The sequence below is a fragment of the Peromyscus californicus genome, unplaced genomic scaffold, assembly GCF_007827085.1.
Source record: "Peromyscus californicus insignis strain IS unplaced genomic scaffold, ASM782708v3 Scaffold_1__1_contigs__length_55948999, whole genome shotgun sequence".
NCBI lineage: Eukaryota > Metazoa > Chordata > Mammalia > Rodentia > Cricetidae > Peromyscus > Peromyscus californicus.
The window spans coordinates 37599793-37616961 of NW_026294492.1; the positions used below are offsets into that span (position 1 = coordinate 37599793).

At 48.0% G+C, this 17169-nt stretch overlaps 1 protein-coding gene and 1 non-coding gene across 2 annotated transcripts in view; both read right to left on the reverse strand.

Moving 5' to 3' along the window:
* Nucleotides 1-6624: 6624 nt before the first annotated feature.
* Nucleotides 6625-17169, reverse strand: part of Stpg4 (sperm-tail PG-rich repeat containing 4) — a 58357-nt gene continuing 47812 nt past the window's right edge. Inside the window, exons 6-7 of the mRNA XM_052746512.1 lie at nt 11093-11197; nt 6625-6767 (exon numbers count right to left, since the gene is read on the reverse strand). Coding sequence (XP_052602472.1) covers nt 6651-6767; nt 11093-11197 — 222 coding nt within the window. The 3' untranslated portion in view covers nt 6625-6650. The remainder of the gene's footprint in view (nt 6768-11092; nt 11198-17169) is intronic.
* LOC128116110 (U2 spliceosomal RNA) lies at nt 14719-14912 on the reverse strand. Its single transcript, XR_008220371.1, has one exon. It is a non-coding gene; the product is annotated as a U2 spliceosomal RNA (small nuclear RNA).

Here is a 17169-nt window from a genome sequence, read left to right on the forward strand (position 1 = left end):
TGGCATAGAGACAGATATACAGGCTAGCAGAGTAGGATTGACAGTCTACCCAGAAATAAACCCCAACATATACGGCCAAATAACTTGACGAGGACACCAAGACCATTCCATAGGGAAAGGATAGATATTCCAATAAACAGGCTGGGAAAACTGGATATCCATATGCAAATGGATGGGGTTGGACTCCTGCCTAAAACCAAACACAAAATTAAGTAAAAAGAGATCAAAGCCTAAATATAAGACCTGAAATATTAAAGTCTTAGAAGAAAACACAGCGTGGAGCCTGAGAACACATATTCTGAAGACTTCCTGGTTGTGGTAACAAAGGCACAGGCAACAGGAAGAAAGAGACTATTTTATGCATATTTAAAAATCGTACGTAGAAGACATTATCAACAGTGTTAAAAAGCTCCTCAGAGTAGGAGAAAATATTTGCAAACTGTGTTGTTTCTGTTAAGATACTACAATCTGCCTCACCTCCTACTGTACCACACCTTTAATTCCAACACTCAGGAGGCAGAGGCAGCGTCAATCCCACTGATTGAGACTAAGACCACTACCACAATTTAAAGACAAATTTGATGCAAGCTTTAATTACATATTGGCCAGGTGGATAGGCTCTGGCCACGTCCATACCCCAGTTACCAGGAAATGGCCCAGAATCAAGTATGGCGAGGGCTTAAGAAGGAAAACCCATGATTCATTGCATTTCCCATCAGGTCCAATCAGGGGCAAGCATACATCCTGACATATTTCCTGCTTCCCACATATCATCAAGCACATCGGGTACAAATGGGTCAAACAAACTTGTTTAGGGGAGTGAAAACATGTGACTTGTTATTTTACACAAACAATAGCCTCCAGCATTTCAGGAACTATCCATCCTTGGGCAAGGGGCTTGCAGACCAGAGGCATTTTTGTTTCATGGATCTCTAAGGCATAGTAATGAAAACTTAAAATGTAACTTTGGCTCTCACAGCAGGAGGATCTCTGTGAGTTCAAGACCAGCCTGGTCTACAGAGCCAGTTCCGGGACAACCAAGGCTACACAGAGAAACCCTGTCTGGAAAAACAAGACAAAACAAAGAAAACAAAAAAAGGTACTACAGTCCAGGGTCTGAGGATACAGGTTAGTGGTCAACCTCCTGCCTGGGATGCGTAAGGCCCAGAGCCAGACTATCAAGGAATTTCTAAAACACAGTGACAACCCCAAACACACAGCTTGCTTTAAAAACAGGCAGAGGATTTCTCCAGAGTTCTCCACAAAATTTACTAAGGACCAGTAAGTCTAAGAAAAGATGCCCAACATCACTAACGATTCGAGGGAATGCAAATCACAGCTATATGGTACCGCCTCACACCCATTAAGATGGCTGCTACCAAGACAGAAATCATTTTGGTGATTATAAGGCTAACTGTAAACCCTTATGCACTCTTGGGAACATGAAACAGTTCCTTCACTGTGGAAAACAGTATGGTGGTTCCTCAAAAGATTAAAAATTGGCCGGGCAGTGGTGGCGCACGCCTTTAATCCTAGCACTCGGGAGGCAGAGCCAGGCGGATCTCTGGATCTCTGTGAGTTCGAGGCCAGCCTGGTCTACAGCGCGAGATCCAGGAAAGGCGCAAAGCTACACAGAGAAACCCTGTCTCGAAAAACCAAAAAAAAAAAAAAAAAAAAAAAAAGATTAAAAATTGGACGACTGTGATCCTCAATTCTACTGGGATTCCCCCAAAGAATTGAAAGTTGAGTCCTAGAGAGAAATATCTATACATTCGTGTACATAGCAGCATTGTTCACAAAAGCTAAACCATGGAAGCTATCCACATGTCCATTGACAAATGACTGGGTAAGCTAAGCATAGCTTGTGTGTGTGTGTGTGTGTGTGTGTGTGTGTGTGTGTGTGTGTGTGTGTGTGTGTGTAAATGACATCTAGCCTGTTTCATATTAGGCTGGACACAGGGCTGGTCACTCAGGCAACCTGCTGTCCTTAGCCTCAATATTTACACCTGCCACATAGCCACTGAGGGGGAAGGAGTTATTATGCCTGTGGGTCTAGAGCGCAGAGACAGGACAGGGATGGGAAAGGGAGGAAAGGGCCAGGCTGGCTGTCCCCTTCGGTGCCGTGACTTTTGACGTCCTCTGCTTAATGAAGAGGAAACCTCACATGGACATAGCATGAGACATTTGCAGCCAAGAAGACACATTCCCTTCGGTTGGAGCCAAACTCACAGAGAAGCTGGAGGGGGGGTGGGAGTGGGGAGGAGGAAGCTGCTCAGGGGAACCAGGGCAGAGACCTAGGGGAGCTAATGGAGGAGGGGAGGCAGGATTGCCCCCTTCAGACCCTAAAGGAAGACCCTCAGGAATTGAAGATGGGTTAAGATGGGGTGGGGACCAGTCCAGGGAGGTCTGCAGTCCCTTAGATTTGTAGTGCTCTATGGAGGGCTTCCTCTCAGACATGGCATTTTATGAGCGGAGTGTTCTTAGCTGCTAAGTGTCAGTATTCCAGTCTCATAGCCAAGCTCAATGTGTCAAGTCCCCTCCCCACCCCCCTAGACAGGGTTTCACTGAGTAGCCATGGTTGTCCTGGAACTCACTCTGTAGACCAGGTTAGCCTTGAACCTTATACGATATCTGCCTGCCTCTGCCTCCTGAGTGTTTTTGTTGTTTTCTGTTTTTCATCAAGTTCAATGTCAAACCAGGTCTATCCTCTCTTTCCTCATCTTGGAATTATCCTGCAGGAACTTTGGCCCATTCAGAGAATAAAACTTGAGACTCCTGGGTGGTGGTGGCACACGCCTTTGATTCCAGCACTTGGGAGGCAGAGGCAGGCGGAGCTCTGAGTTCGAGGCCAGCCTGGTCTACAGAGTGAGTTCCAGGACAGCCAGGGCCACACAGAGAAACCCTGTCTTGAAAAACAAAAACAACAAACAACAACAACAACAAAAAAAACCTTGAGACTCTCTGCTGTGGATGATTGATAGCTAAATAAAATGCTGACTGGCCAGTAGCCAGGCAGGAAGTATAGGCAGGACAAAGAGAGAGAATTCTGGGAAGTGGAAGGCTGAGTTAGGAGACGCCAGCCTGCCGTCCAGGGAGCAGCATGTAATGGCACACAGGTAAAGCCACAGAACCCGTGGCAACATATAGATGAACAGAAATGGGCTGAGTTTAAGTGTAAGAGCTAGTCAGTGGTAGGCCTGAGCTAATGGCCGAGCAGTTTAATTAATTTGAGCTTCTGCGTGATTATTTTATAAGTGGTTGTGGGGTCCGTGGGGCTGAGCAGGACTGGAGAAAGCTCCAGCTACAACTCTCTGCCCTGTCACTGTGTTCTGATCAAAACAGGCAAGAAACTCTGACATCCCACGTGCCCAGGATGGTTTCTCAGGTGGGAGGGGAGTTTCTTCCCCAAAACTGAAGACAGGAATAGTATGTGTTATAAGGGCTTCTCAATTCAGAGAGGGACCCTGGTGCCTTGTCCACTCTTTGCTTATCACAATGCAAAAGGATTTTTTTTTTTTACTTTTATTAATTTCTAAAGTGTTTGCCAAACTCTGGGCTGTTCTTCCTCGCTGAGCCCTACTGTCTTTCATAGGACCAATCTGCTGGTCCTCCTGGACCTGGGAAAGGACTTTCTGGTGTACGAGGCTCACAGTCCTGCCGTCTGACAGATGCACCTGCTCCATGCCCTCTCCCCCCACTTCAGAGTCACATTTCCTCGGCTCCCTCCTTCAACAAATGTCTGTCCCTGCCTTGGCCCTTTACACAGAGGGTGGTCCTTGCTCCTGACCAGCCTCCCCTTCCTCCCCGCTCATCTCAGCCTCGGTCCCTTGGGTGCTGGACAGGCTTCCTGTCTGCATGTCTTGGGGCTTGACTCTGCTGTCTTCTCCTTCCACCGGACACGTGTGGCAGGTTGTGGTCCTCTTCTGGGCACTGGCAGTGATCTGACATCTTTCAAAGACTAGGGTTGGTCTTTACATTAGAGCCGTCACCTGCATGAGGACATTCTTGGAGCCTCAGGCCTCAGAGACCTGCTGGAGCTTCTTGGCATAGCTCCTAGGCTCCTTCTCAGGCCTGGTTTCCCTTCCTGCCCTGCCAAATTCAATCCCAAGACACTTCATCTCTGATCCAAGGCCCTCAACCCCAGCACAGCACCCAGCACGTAGTAGATACTTATGATTTCCGTTGACTTGGAATCAGAATGGGGACATACACACTCACTAATTGATTTTACTATTGTATGCAAACATAAACCTAGATGTCATATGTTATATGATATATATGTGTGCATATATATGGAACACCTATGTGATTGCTTCTATAGCCATGATGGACAAAATATGAGATTCAATTAAATACAAGAAAATGATACAATCATGAGCGAACATGAGGTGCCTGAGGTTGCTATGGGTATAACATTGTACACTGGGGTGTTTGTGTATGTGTGTGATATTTGTGCATGTGTGCACACCAGTGTGTACTGACCCACAGGCCCATGCCTGCATGTGAGGCCATAGGTCAACTTGGCGTGTCTTCCTCTGTCATTCTCCATAGTATTTTTTGAGACAATACTTCTCACTGAATCTGGAGGTTGCCATTCAGCTAGACTGACTGGCCAGAGAACCTGGGATCTTCCTGTCCCAGCCTCTTGGCCCTCTGCCCCAGCACTGGAGTTATACACACACTATCATGCTCAGCTTTTTTATATGGTTCTGGCACTTTAACCTACTGAGCCATCTCCCTATCCCATAATATGCTGTTTTACTGTGAACTTGCTTTTTTTTTTCTTTTTAAATAAGTAAAAGGCCTACACTCAGCCGGGCGGTGGTGGCGCACGCCTTTAATCCCAGCACTCGGGAGGCAGAGCCAGGTGGATCTCTGTGAGTTCGAGGCCAGCCTGGTCTCCAAAGCGAGTACCAGGAAAGGCGCAAAGCTACACAGAGAAACCCTGTCTTGAAAAAACCAAAAAAAAAAAAAAAAAAAAAAAAAAAAAAAGGCCTACACTCTAAACTAATGATAAATGAGCCGAGCTGAGGCTTGGTGATAAAACCCATGCTTATCGTACATAAGACCCTGTGTGTGACTCCCAACACACACACACACATACACAAGTTAAACATATAGAAAAATTATACTTGGCAAGAGAAGGGGTAAAGTTGTAATACAATAATCAAACCAGTAATATAGCCATCTATTACCAAGCATTTTGCTCTGTACAATCGCTATAATGTATCTATGGTTAAAATTCCTTCCTGAGGAAGACACAAACAATGTCTACCCCTCCTAAGGTCCCAATGACAAACTAGGGTATAATTCTAAAGTTCACGCTGGGAAACCAGTGGGTTTATTAGGCTGGCTTACAGAGTAGTGGGTGAGGTTTGCTGTGGAACAATCCTTTCTACACTATGAACATATATTACTCTCACTGGTTAATAAAAGGCTGATTGGCTGGTAGCTGGGCAGGAAGTTAGGTGAGAAAGCCAAACAGAATGCTGGGAAGGAGAAGGGTGGGGTCAGGAGTCGCCAGCCAGATTCAGAGGAGGCAAGATGAGAATGCCATACTGAGAAAAGGTACCAAGCCATGCGGCTAAACATAGATGAGAAATACGGGTAATTTAAGTGTAGGAGTTAGTAATTAGCCTGAGATATCGGCCGAGCATTTATAATTAATATAAGCCTCTGTGCGGTAATTTGGGAAGCAGCTGCTGAGTATTTGGGAGTTGTTAGGACAGAAACTTCCATGTACAGAGGATTTATGGACTGAAAGGAGCATGGGTAGCCTTAAGGCAGGCACGCTGGAAGGTCTGCAGCCAGCGTGGATGATAGCTCCCACCCGGCTGTGTGGACAATGACGTCCTCCCTAGTCCTTCTCAGCCTGCATTCCTGGAAGCTCCTCACTGAGGCCACGTACAGCTAGGACACAGAGTTGATATAACAACCAGAGTGGCATGGCTGGACACCCGGGTGGCCCACGACCAGGCCCCTCCTTCTGAGGGAACACCAGTAGTCACCAAGCAGACGGTGAAGATGGTGGCTGTTTGTCCAGGAGAACAGTCCTGTGGAACAGTGTCATACTTGCACACGACAGGCAGGCTAATGGCTTTGCCACCACAAACTTGCACTACCTTGTACCACAATGTCATTAGGCCATGGAGGTTTTTCTGCTACACTGTAGTGTCCAGAGGCCTCTGTCATATATGTATCCATCAGTGACCAGGACGTTAGCTGTGATGTGACACATGGCTGAGTCAAACTGTTCTTTTCAGGAAGCTGAAAAAGAACAAAGTGCCACCTTTTGGGAGCCTGCCAAATCTACCTGTGGCTTGAAGCAACCGACCCATAGAAGCCTTCGAGGGGATCTGGAGGTCTTCCAACGTTAGTGTGATGGAGAAGGCCACACACCACATAGCCTGGACATATCGGCCATGCACACTGCTTCAAGGCACAGCCTGGGCCGGCCTCTGGGACAGCTGTCCTCTTGGATTAAGCAGAGCAACCAATTGTTCAGACTAGGACCCTACAGGGTGGTCACCCAAGCAACTGATCCGGGGCCAACCCCCACAAGAAACGGGCCAGATTACAATAGGCAAGATCTTTCTAGACAAAAGAACTTGTTAAAGCTCAAAGTAGCATGGCACCAATATTCTTTTATTTTAAAAGCCAATTGTGTTATTGAAGAAAAGGCTGTGCTCTCTACCCATTTTGGCAATGGTTGGGGACTGCTTAGGGAATTGTCTTGAAGCTGTGTATGCTCCTGGACCCGGCGTTTTCTGAAACAGACAAAAAAAGGGGGAGTGGGGTTGGTGAAATTGACAGTCTGAACTCCTGGTTCGGCTGCTGGATGAGCTGTGGCTGACCCATCCCCTGCGGAGAGAGATAAGGAGTGTGTCTTGGGAACTGAAGGGGCTCCTGTTGGAGGCACTGCGAGGCTGTGACAAGGACAGGGAAGCCAGAGGCCACTGACACCTGCTGGGGGTGAGGGAAAGGCTGCTCTCTCCAGATACCTCAAAGTGTGATTTCTTCCCATGGCACTGGCCCAGGCAGTTCCTGTCATAGAGGATGCCATCTCCCCTCTGGCTACTACCCCTGGTCTAGCAGCAAGAGGCTGGGGAGACTGGATCCTGCAACTACACGTCTAAGTCCATAGCCCAGATGGCTTCCCTTGTTCCCACCACGGGCAGTATGATGGAGTGAGGTGTATCTTAGCTCCCGCTATGGACTCCATGAGCTCCCATAATTACCTTCTTTTAATTGTGTGTATGTTTGTGGGCATATGCACAAGGGTATGGTCGTGAGCCTCTTAACATGAGTCCTCTGCAAGGAACAGCAAGGGCTCTTAGCCTGAGGCATCTCTCCAGCCTGAGTGCTTGTTTTTAGACATCATGTATTTGTTTTGTTGAAATTCTTTTTTGGTGTTTTGTTTTGTTTTGTTTTTGAGACAGGGTTTCTCTGTGTAACAGTCCCGGGTGTCCTGGAACTAACTCTGTAAACCAGGCTGGCCTTGAATTGACAGAGATCTGCCTGCTTCTGCCTCCTGAGTGCTGGGATTAATGGCGTGTGCCACCGCCGCCTGTCTGTTGAAATTCTTGAACAAAACATTTTATCAAGTATTTAGTCAAAGTCTGTCTTTAAAGCAGAAATGAGTATCCTTCCCTCAGACTGAGACCAGTTCTTGGTCATTGATTCTCATGTTGAAGGTGCACACATACACGGTCTTGAAAGCCACAGAGTCATTATCATGGGCCCCTTGAAAGAACATCAGTGTGGTGGCCAAGGGCTGGGCTTTCTGGGCACAGTGGTACACACTTGTAAACCTAGCACTTAGGTGGAGGCAGGAAGGTCATAAGTTCAAGACCCAACTGGACTATATAGTAAGACCTTGTCTTTAAAAAAAAAAAAAAAAAAGAGGAAGAAAGGGGCTTCAGAGGAAGCTCAGTAGTCAAGAAGACTTCCTGTGCAACCAGAAGGGACTAAGATCCCAGCACCCATGGAACAAAGCGATCATGATCTTGAATGTGCAACCAGAAGGGACTGAGTTGAGATCCCAGCACCCATGGAACAAGGCGATCATAATCTTGAATGTGCTCATAACTCCAGAGAGAGGGACTTCTGGGCTTGCTGGCTGCCTTCTTAGCTGAAAAATGTGAGCTCTACATTCAGGGAGAGACTCTGCTTCAAAGGGGTAAGGCAGGGAATGATAGAAACAGACAATGTCCTCTTCCAGCCCTCTCTCATACACACACACACACACACACACACACACACACACACACACACACACACTTCGTACTCACATACACACACACACAGAAAGAATGAGGAAGGAGGAAAGGACAATGATAAGGTTTCCACATCCAGCAGGCCTGGGTTGGAATCCTGGTGCCAATACCAGTATGGCCCCAAGCCGCCAACTTGTACGGTGGTTTTGCCTGGTAGGGGGACGTAAGGCTCACAGGAGCCCTGCCAAATCAGACAGCGCTCTGCCCGGCCAGCACTCGGCGTCTTGGCTCCATCACTATCATTCACTAATCTCACTCCTGGTCACGCCTGCCCTTCCTTGCTGCTCATTCTCTTCCTTTGGGAGGCAGTGGGTGGAAACAGCATCACCCCTGAGCATGGAACAGAGCAGTCAGCCTGGTGGATGACATCAGCTGCCGACAAAAGCTGCTTTTTAGAGACAGGATGTTTGCTCGGCCAAAAGCAAAGGGGCAGCCTGGAAATCTAATCAAGTCCCGGCCACACGTCAAGGGAAGCGGAAGCCTTTATTAGTGCTACTAATGGGATACAGCGAGAGTGTGCAGTCCTGTAAGGCCGGCCCACAGAATGAGAGATTGGGCAAGGCGCACGCGCAAGCGCACACACACACACTCACACACACACACACTCACACGCATACACACTCACTCACACACACAAAACCACACCTTGGAAGGCTGATGGTTGTGGCTCTGTCACCTTGTCATCCCGCTAGAGAACATCCAATAGGATCCCTTGGTTCTAATTTCACGGTCACCAGGTGACCTTGAAATTTCCCTCTATGAGAAAGCAGCAACCCCAGACACCAGTCCCTGCTTGGTGGGCACTGTAGTTTCTGGTAACTTTCTCAGTGTTCTTGGCAGTTTGGTTATCATGGGAAAGGTCTGCCCTATAGACCCAGTCGGGTGTCTGTTTTGGAGAGTGCTGATGCCACTGATGTATGGAAGTTCTCCAGCCACTTGTCCATCTGTCTGTAATTACACTGACTGTATCAACTCTCCAAGGGTCCCTCTACCAATTGTGTAGTCCAGCCGCTCTGCAGTTGACATTCTGAAGGCGACAGCCCTTGCCTTAGGGTCACCTACTCAGCCCAAAATCATGAGTCCATAGCTGAGAGACAGGGCCCAGCTTCGGGAGTGACGGCCCAGCTCAAAGGCACCTCTCCTCGGCCTGTAGGATACCTAAGTAAAGAATTAGATCAGGTAGCAAAGGGCTAGCCTGGGTGCCTGTGGGCAGTGGCTGCCACTGGACTCCTAATTCCTGAAGCCCAAAAGTTGACTCTTGGCTGTCCCCTTAAGGTCCATAAACCTCATCACATAACAAACATTCTAATTCCAAGGGAAACCTCTGGCTGGCTGGTAACAGACTTCACATATACCAGGAGAGGAAGGGGAGCCTGCCCACTCTTGTGAGGAGGTCCTCGTGGATGGTTATACAGCTCGTCCCGATCTCTCAAACCAACCATTGGCAAACCCTGACTTGGTCCTCTATACAGACAAAGTTCTTGTAAAAGAGGGGCTCCGATATGCAGAATATGCAATAGTCGTTGACCTCGAGGTGCCTGGATCAGGACCGACACCTAGAAACTAGAGGACTCAGTTAGCAGAGCCAATAGCTCTCACTCAGGCTCTAGATGGGTCCCCAAAGAAACAGAGTTAATATTTACACAGACTCCACATATGCCTTCCCTGTCCTCCACGCCCATGACACTATTTGGAAGCAAAGAGGCCTCTCCAGTACAGCTGGGACCTGACCCCTGTAAAACATTCCCAAGAATTGTCGGGCTTCCGGATGCGGTCCTTTTACCCACCCGAGTGGCTGTGATGCGCTGCCCTGAGCACCAGGGAGGATGGCCCTACACAAGATGGAACTAGACAGCTGATTCTGAGGCCAGGAGAGCTGCACTAGACACCTACAGAGCCCCACCCTTCAGGAAGGGTCCCTGCTGCCTCTCGGGAGACCCGAATATCCCTCAGAGGAAGTGGTCTTTGCTTGTGTGACAGAGTGACATCCAGACCCCAGGGGATGGGGGTGGTTAACATCCAAAGGACCAACTGCTCTTGCCAGTGTCCTACAAAGGAACGTCGTGGAGTCCCTACATCAGATCTATCACCCGAGACAGAAAAACACATTTATTTTTGAGAGGGGGAAAAATGTTTCTAGGACAAGGCTTAAGTGAGACAATCCAGCAGGCAGTACAAGGTGTGAAATGTGTCAAAAAAGTAATCCCTTGAGCAGATGTCTGCAGCCTCAAGTACCCAGAGACAGAGCATCTTCCCTGGAAAAAACTGACAAGCAGCCGGGCGGTGGTGGCGCACGCCTTTAATCCCAGCACTCGGGAGGCAGAGCCAGGCGGATCTCTGTGAGTTCGAGGCCAGCCTGGACTACCAAGTAAGTTCCAGGAAAAGGAGCAAAGCTACACAGAGAAACCCTGTCTCGAAAAACCAAAAACAAAACAAAACAAAAAAAAAAACCTGACAAGCAAACCCCTCTGTGCTTGGTGGGTTTAACTCCAAACATCTCCCTTGGTAGACACTTTCACAGGGAGGAGACTTTCCCATGTAAAACAGAAAAGGCCACTGAGGTAATTACAATGTTATTTTCTGGAATAACTCCCAGGCTTGGCCTACCTAAGAGCCTTCAGTGGCCTGCCTTTAAGACAGAAGTAACTCGAGGGTTAACCGAAGCCTTGGGAATTCAGTGCAACCTACATTGTGTGTGACAACCCCCACCCACACAGGTGGAATTCTAAGACTGCCCATCCCCCCTCATCGCCCCATTCCTACCCCCACTCCCACCGCCCACCCCCCGAACGCACATTCTCTCTTGGAATACTTACTGAGCCGACAGGCAAGAATCGGGGAACCTTAGATCGAAAACAAGAAGTGATGCAGCCCACTGAGGGTGCTTTTAAGTTATATTCACCTGGTCCAGGGCCTTCATGCTGAAAAATAGTTTAAAAAGGAGTGGGGAGAGAGAGAGAGAGAGTTCATTTTCACTAGCATTTGGTGTGTTTTAAAGCATTATTTGCCTCTTACAAATAAACACATCATCAATGATGTGATAGAAAGTTCCCAGACTGGGGTTTGCAGGATCTTGCTGTGGAATAATCCTCTTGTATACTGTAAAGATTTGTCACTCGAATTGGTTTAATAAAATGCTGATTGGCCCATAGCTGGGCAAGAAGTATAGGTGGGATGACCAAACTAAGGATGATGGGAAGGAGAAGGGTGGAGTCAGGAGAAACACCAGCCAGCCACCGAGACAGCAGGATGTGTAGAAAATGAGGTAACGGCCAGGCGTTGGTGGCGCACGCCTTTAATCCCAGCTCTCGGGAGGCAGAGCCAGGCGGATCTCTGTGAGTTCAAGGCCAGCATGGGCTACCAAGTGAGTCCCAGGAAAGGCGCAAAGCTACACAGAGAAACCCTGTCTCGAAAAACCAAAAAAAAAAAAAAAAAAAAAAAAAAGAAAATGAGGTAACAAGCCATGAGCCACGTGGCAAAGCATAAACAGAAATATGGGTTAATTTAAGTGTAACAGTTAGCCAGTAACAAGCCTGAGCTATTGGCCAAGCATTTATAAATAATATTAAGTCTCTGTGTGGTAATTTGGAAGAAACTACCTGAATGGGGAGTGGGTGGTCAGGATAGGAAAATTCCAACTACAGGATCTTACATGAGTGTGACCTAAAATCATAAGAAACTGGAGTAGCACCAGGCGGTGGTGGTGCACACCTTTAATCCTAGCACTCATGAGGCAGATCCAGGCGGATCTCTGTGAGTTCGAAGCCAGCCTGGGCTACAGAGTGAGTTCCAGGAAAGGCGCCAAAGCTACACAAAGAAACCTTGTCTTGAAAAACCAAAAAAAAAAAAAAAGAGAGAGAGAGAGAAAAGAACTCGGAGTAGTAAGCATGCTATCTATCTTACCTGTCCCAGGTATAATAACCATGAGAGGAGGGAGAGAGACTGAGTGACCCGGGGGTGTGTCTGAGTTAGGGCTTCTATTGCTGTGATGAAACACCCTGACCTAAAGCCAGTTGGGGAGGAAAGGGTTTATTTGGCTTACACTTCTATATCATTGTTCATTGTTGAAGGAAATCAGGACAGGAACTCACACAGGGCAGGAACCTGGAGGCAGGAACTGATGCAGAGGCCATGGAGAGGTGCTGCTTACTGGCTTGATCACCATGGCTTGCTCAGTCTGCTTTCTTATAGAACCCAGGACCACTAGCCCAGGGATAGCACCACCACCATAGGCTGGGCCCTCCCGCATCAATCACTAATTAATAAATGCCTTACAGCCAGATCTTAGGGAGACAGTCTCTCAATAGAGGCTTCCTCTTTTCAGATGACTCTAGCTTGTGTAAAGTTGACATAAACTAGCCATGCAGGGTGTTTCTCCATGCCCTGCTGGGATCTCCAGTGCCTGCAGGCTCCTGTCCCACACTCGGTAACCGTGCATGCACACACCTCCAGCCAGTCTGCCCTGCTTGTTGGTCTGGCTGTGAGCTGTGAATTGTGGATCAGCTGTTGGCTTTAGAAAGCATACTGACTCTCCTATGAAGGCATATATCTGTGACTGTGAGTCTGAAAAAGTAGTCCTAGCAATTCACTGGTGCAAGCGCAACACTATTGGGTAAACACAAATGGCAATCTCAAAAAACAGCAAACACTTTGCAGAAAAATTAACAGAGGACAATTCACAAAGGAGGAAATGCAAATATTCAATGAGAGAACTCATTCATAACCAGATAACTCCCAATAGTAACAGGTAACAGTGGTATTCTTCCAAATGGAAAAGAGGACTGTTGGCAGTTGTCTCAGTTAGGGTTTCTATTGCTGTGAAGAGACACCATGACCACGGCAACTCTTATAAAGGAAAACATTTAATTGGGGTGGCTCGCTTACAGTTTCAGAGGTTCAGTCCATTATCATCACAGCGGCATGTAAGCAGACGTGGTGCTGAAGCTGAGAGTCCTTACATCTGGACTCAGAGGCAACAGGAAGTCAACTGACTGTCACACTGAGTGAAGCTTGAGACAAGAGACCTCAAAGCCCGCCCCCATCGTGACACACTTCCTCCAGCAAGACCACACCCACTCCAACAAGGCCACACCTCCTCACGGTGCCACTCCCTTTGAGGGCCATTTTCTTTCAAACCACCACAGTGGTGTTCAAGGACAGAGCACTTACGTAGCTTGTATTCTACGAAAAAGAACTGAAAAAGGAGAGGGGGTGGGTGTAGAGAAGCCAAGAGGAGAGGAGAAAAATGACCTGAGGGTTAGCAAGCGTGGGCACTCCTCGGGGATGGTGGCAGAAGAATAATTTGATTGAAGTCTCTGCAGTGGGCTGGCAGGATCTACTTTAAAATGCACATGCTGGTTCAGAGAGGCAAAGAGGAAGCTGGGGTGGGTGAGCAAGAACCTCTCTCCCACTTTCAAATAGCTAGTGCTCATTGCCTCAAGGGTGGAGCAGGATAAAAAGCAGAAATGATTCTTTCTGGCAGAGTGTCTTGGCTCTGCTCCTAAAACAAATGAAGGAATGGGTTGAAGATGGGAGAGAAAGTGGGGAAACGTCCAGAAGCTAATCACTGTTGAGCGGAGCCGAGGAGGGCTCTCTGTAATAGTCAGCCTCACATGTCCAGGTATGGATGCTGTTTTGGTTTGGGTTTTTTTTGTGGCACGGGGATCAAACTCAGGGCCTCCTGACACTAGGTAAGCATCCTGCCACAGTCCTGTATCCCAAACCATAGGCTGTGTGTTCACAGTATGAAGTTAAAAACAGTATCAAGGGCTGGAGGGATAGCTCAGTGGTTAAGAGTGCATTCTGCAAAGAGATGAGGCAGGAGGAGGAGGAAGAGGAGGAGGAGGAAGAGGAAGAAGAAGAGGATGAGGAAGAGGAAGAATAATAAAATAAAATAACAGTAAGGAAGAAAGTTCATACTGCCCTTGCAGAAAACCCAGGTTGGGTTCCCAGCCTCAGCATAGGGACTAAGAACTGCCTGTAATTCCAGTTCCAGGGGATCTGATGTCCTCTTCTCGTCTCTCAGGGCATTTGCGCGTGTGCGTGCGTACACACACACACACACACACACACACACACACACACACACAACTTTCAAAAGGTAAAAATAAATCTTTTAGGAAATGTGTATTCTTTTGACCTAGCCATTCCACACTTAGGGGTTTGTCCTAAGAAATAAAGAATGTGAATTGGATAAATTCTAGCCAGAGATATTCACAGTGACTTTGCTTCCAAAAGCAAAAAATTGGAACTAAACTAAGTGACTAGTAATGTGTTTCTGGTTAAGTAATTTGACTCAGTGTTGTTATGAGTATAAAATAGCTTTTTGTTTGTTTTGTTTTTCAAAACAGGATCTCCATGTGTAGACCATGCTTAGTTCAAATGGCCTCTGAGTGCTGAGCATGGGTTACCATGTCCAGTGTGTAAGTTTCCAAGTCCCAGGCAGGAGTACACCATTCTTGGACTCACTGATAGGATAGGCCAAAGTGTGGGCTGGGCAAACCAGCTCCTATTTCATTCCCCAGCTCCAAGAGTCCCATTACTATAGTATCTTCAGGTAGAGGGTACATCGGATATTAAACTGATGTGAACAGATGTTAGACTTCATCTTAACTACAAGGTTTTTCCAGACAGGATTTCACTGCATAGCCCTGGCTGTCCTGGAACTCACTCTGTAGACCAGGCTGGCCTCGAACTCACAGAGATCCACCTGCCTCTGCCTCCTGAGTCCTGGGATTAAAGGCGTGCATCACTGCCACCTGGCAATGATCTATATTTCCAATTTCTCTACAATGAACAAAAATGCTCTCAAAATATGAAGAATAACCATAGCTAGTATATATATAGATAAGTGACTATGGAAATTGGATAAAGGAAAGGAGAGAACAGAAGCGCTAAGTCAGCATGAGGTCAGAATACAGATATGCCCGGTAGAGCCTGCTGTTCAGTAGGACTCTTCCAGGCGGGCCCCGGGGATTTGGCAGAACAAGTGCCTGGACCAGAGATCCTCAAGGGATTTATGAGCCAGGCTCCCGTGCCGCTGGTGGTCACAATAGCCATGCAATTAGGACTGCCGCTCTAATCATTCTGCCCTGAGGGCAGTCTGTTGCTAATAGCCAGGGACAAGTCTGGTCACCAAGGGAGGCGCTCATTTTCATAAATCACCGCCGAGATGAAACCGCTAACGTCTCCAACTGATGCCCGCAGGTGACAGAGGCCATCTTTAGGGAGAAGGTCTCTACATGGTGTCAGCTCTGCCTGAGCCTGCGTCGAGGGACCATGAACAAAGAAGTAAAAGTCGTGAGAATTTTGCGGTGACCATTTCTTCAGCCTTTTCTTTTTTCCACTGTGACAATGGAGACTTTCAAGCGGCCAAAGATGATGCCGAGTGTGGCCTCCATTCTGCACCTAGGGCCCTGCCTTTGGCATGAACGGAAATGCGGCATCCTGCCTGCTTTTCCCTAAGTGATTTTCTTTTCCTGGGTTGCCAAGTCTGGAATCCCGTGGGAGTCTGAGTGTCAACACCGATGAGCACTGATGTGTTCCTGTTGCCACCCGGCAGCTGCCTTGCATGGGCAGTCCTCTGAATCACAGGGACTAAGGCTTGAAACGGGAAGAAATTACCGCCACATGTGACAGATGGAATCGTCCAGTGGTAACATGAGGGAAGTGGATACGGTCCCCAAAGCATATTCCAAAGCCACAGGAATGCCAGGGAAAGGTGTAACTGTGCCAGGTGAGATTGGTCCTGTAACAGCCAGAAAGCAGTTCCAGCGGAGTCCAACTCCCTCCCACGAGGACAGCAAAGTGCGCAGGTGGCTGGAGATGCCATTTCTCAACCGAGTTCAAAGAGGAGGCTTTGAAAGCAACCATTGGCATTGTGCCCGCCCTTCTAAAGTTGAGATTTCTGACGCCTCCCACACTGAGGACCGCCAGATCACCGCATCATAGAAGGCAGCCTGAGCCTTGGCTTCCCTGGTGTGTGATGTGGTCAGGAAAGGAGGGATGTGGCACGGCAGAAGCCATCAGCCCCTCTCAAATAGTCAAGAGAAATGGTCCCTAAGCCTTGCTTTCCTTAGGGCCGTGCTTTGGTATCTCAGTTTCCCTAAACTGACCACTGCAGAGACATCTTTCTTAGGGTTACTACTGCTGTGATCTACATCACAGTTCACCATCAAAGGAAGTCAGGACAGGAACTCAAACAGGGCAGGAACCTGGAGGCAAGAGATGATGCAGAGGCCATGGTGGAGTGCTGCTTACTAGCTTTCTCCCCATGGCTTGCTCAGCCTGCTTTCTTATAGAACCCAGGACCACCAGCCCAGGGATGGTACCCACCCACAATGGGCTGACCTCCCACATCAATCACTGATTAAGAAAATGCCTTATACCTTGACTTGTTGATTCTGACTTGGAATGGCCGATGACACTGTAGAAATGGTAGGCCATTAGTAACCCCTAACCTCCCTGAGTCCGTTGTTCCTCTGGGCTAAGAGGATGGGGACAGCTGCATCTGCCTGCAGTGGTGCATCTGCCTGCAGCGGCTTCTCAGGGGCAATAAGAGCAGCGGTGTCCAGCACCTGCAGCCTGTGTGGCAGCAGATCATGTCCCAGCTGGGCACATACTGTCTCCACCTATACCTCAAACAGTTTTAAGTTCTGTGAATTCATATTCCAGGACCTCAGAATATGACATGACTTGGATACAGGGTCTAATTCATTGAGATCGCATCTCATGGTAAACGCATGTCCAGTGTGGCTGGTGTCCCTTTGTTAAAAATGGGACATTTGAACACACACACATATATACACACTCACACATGCACAAACACACACACACACACACACACACACAGAGAGAGAGAGAGAGAGAGAGAGAGAGAGAGAGAGAGAGAGAG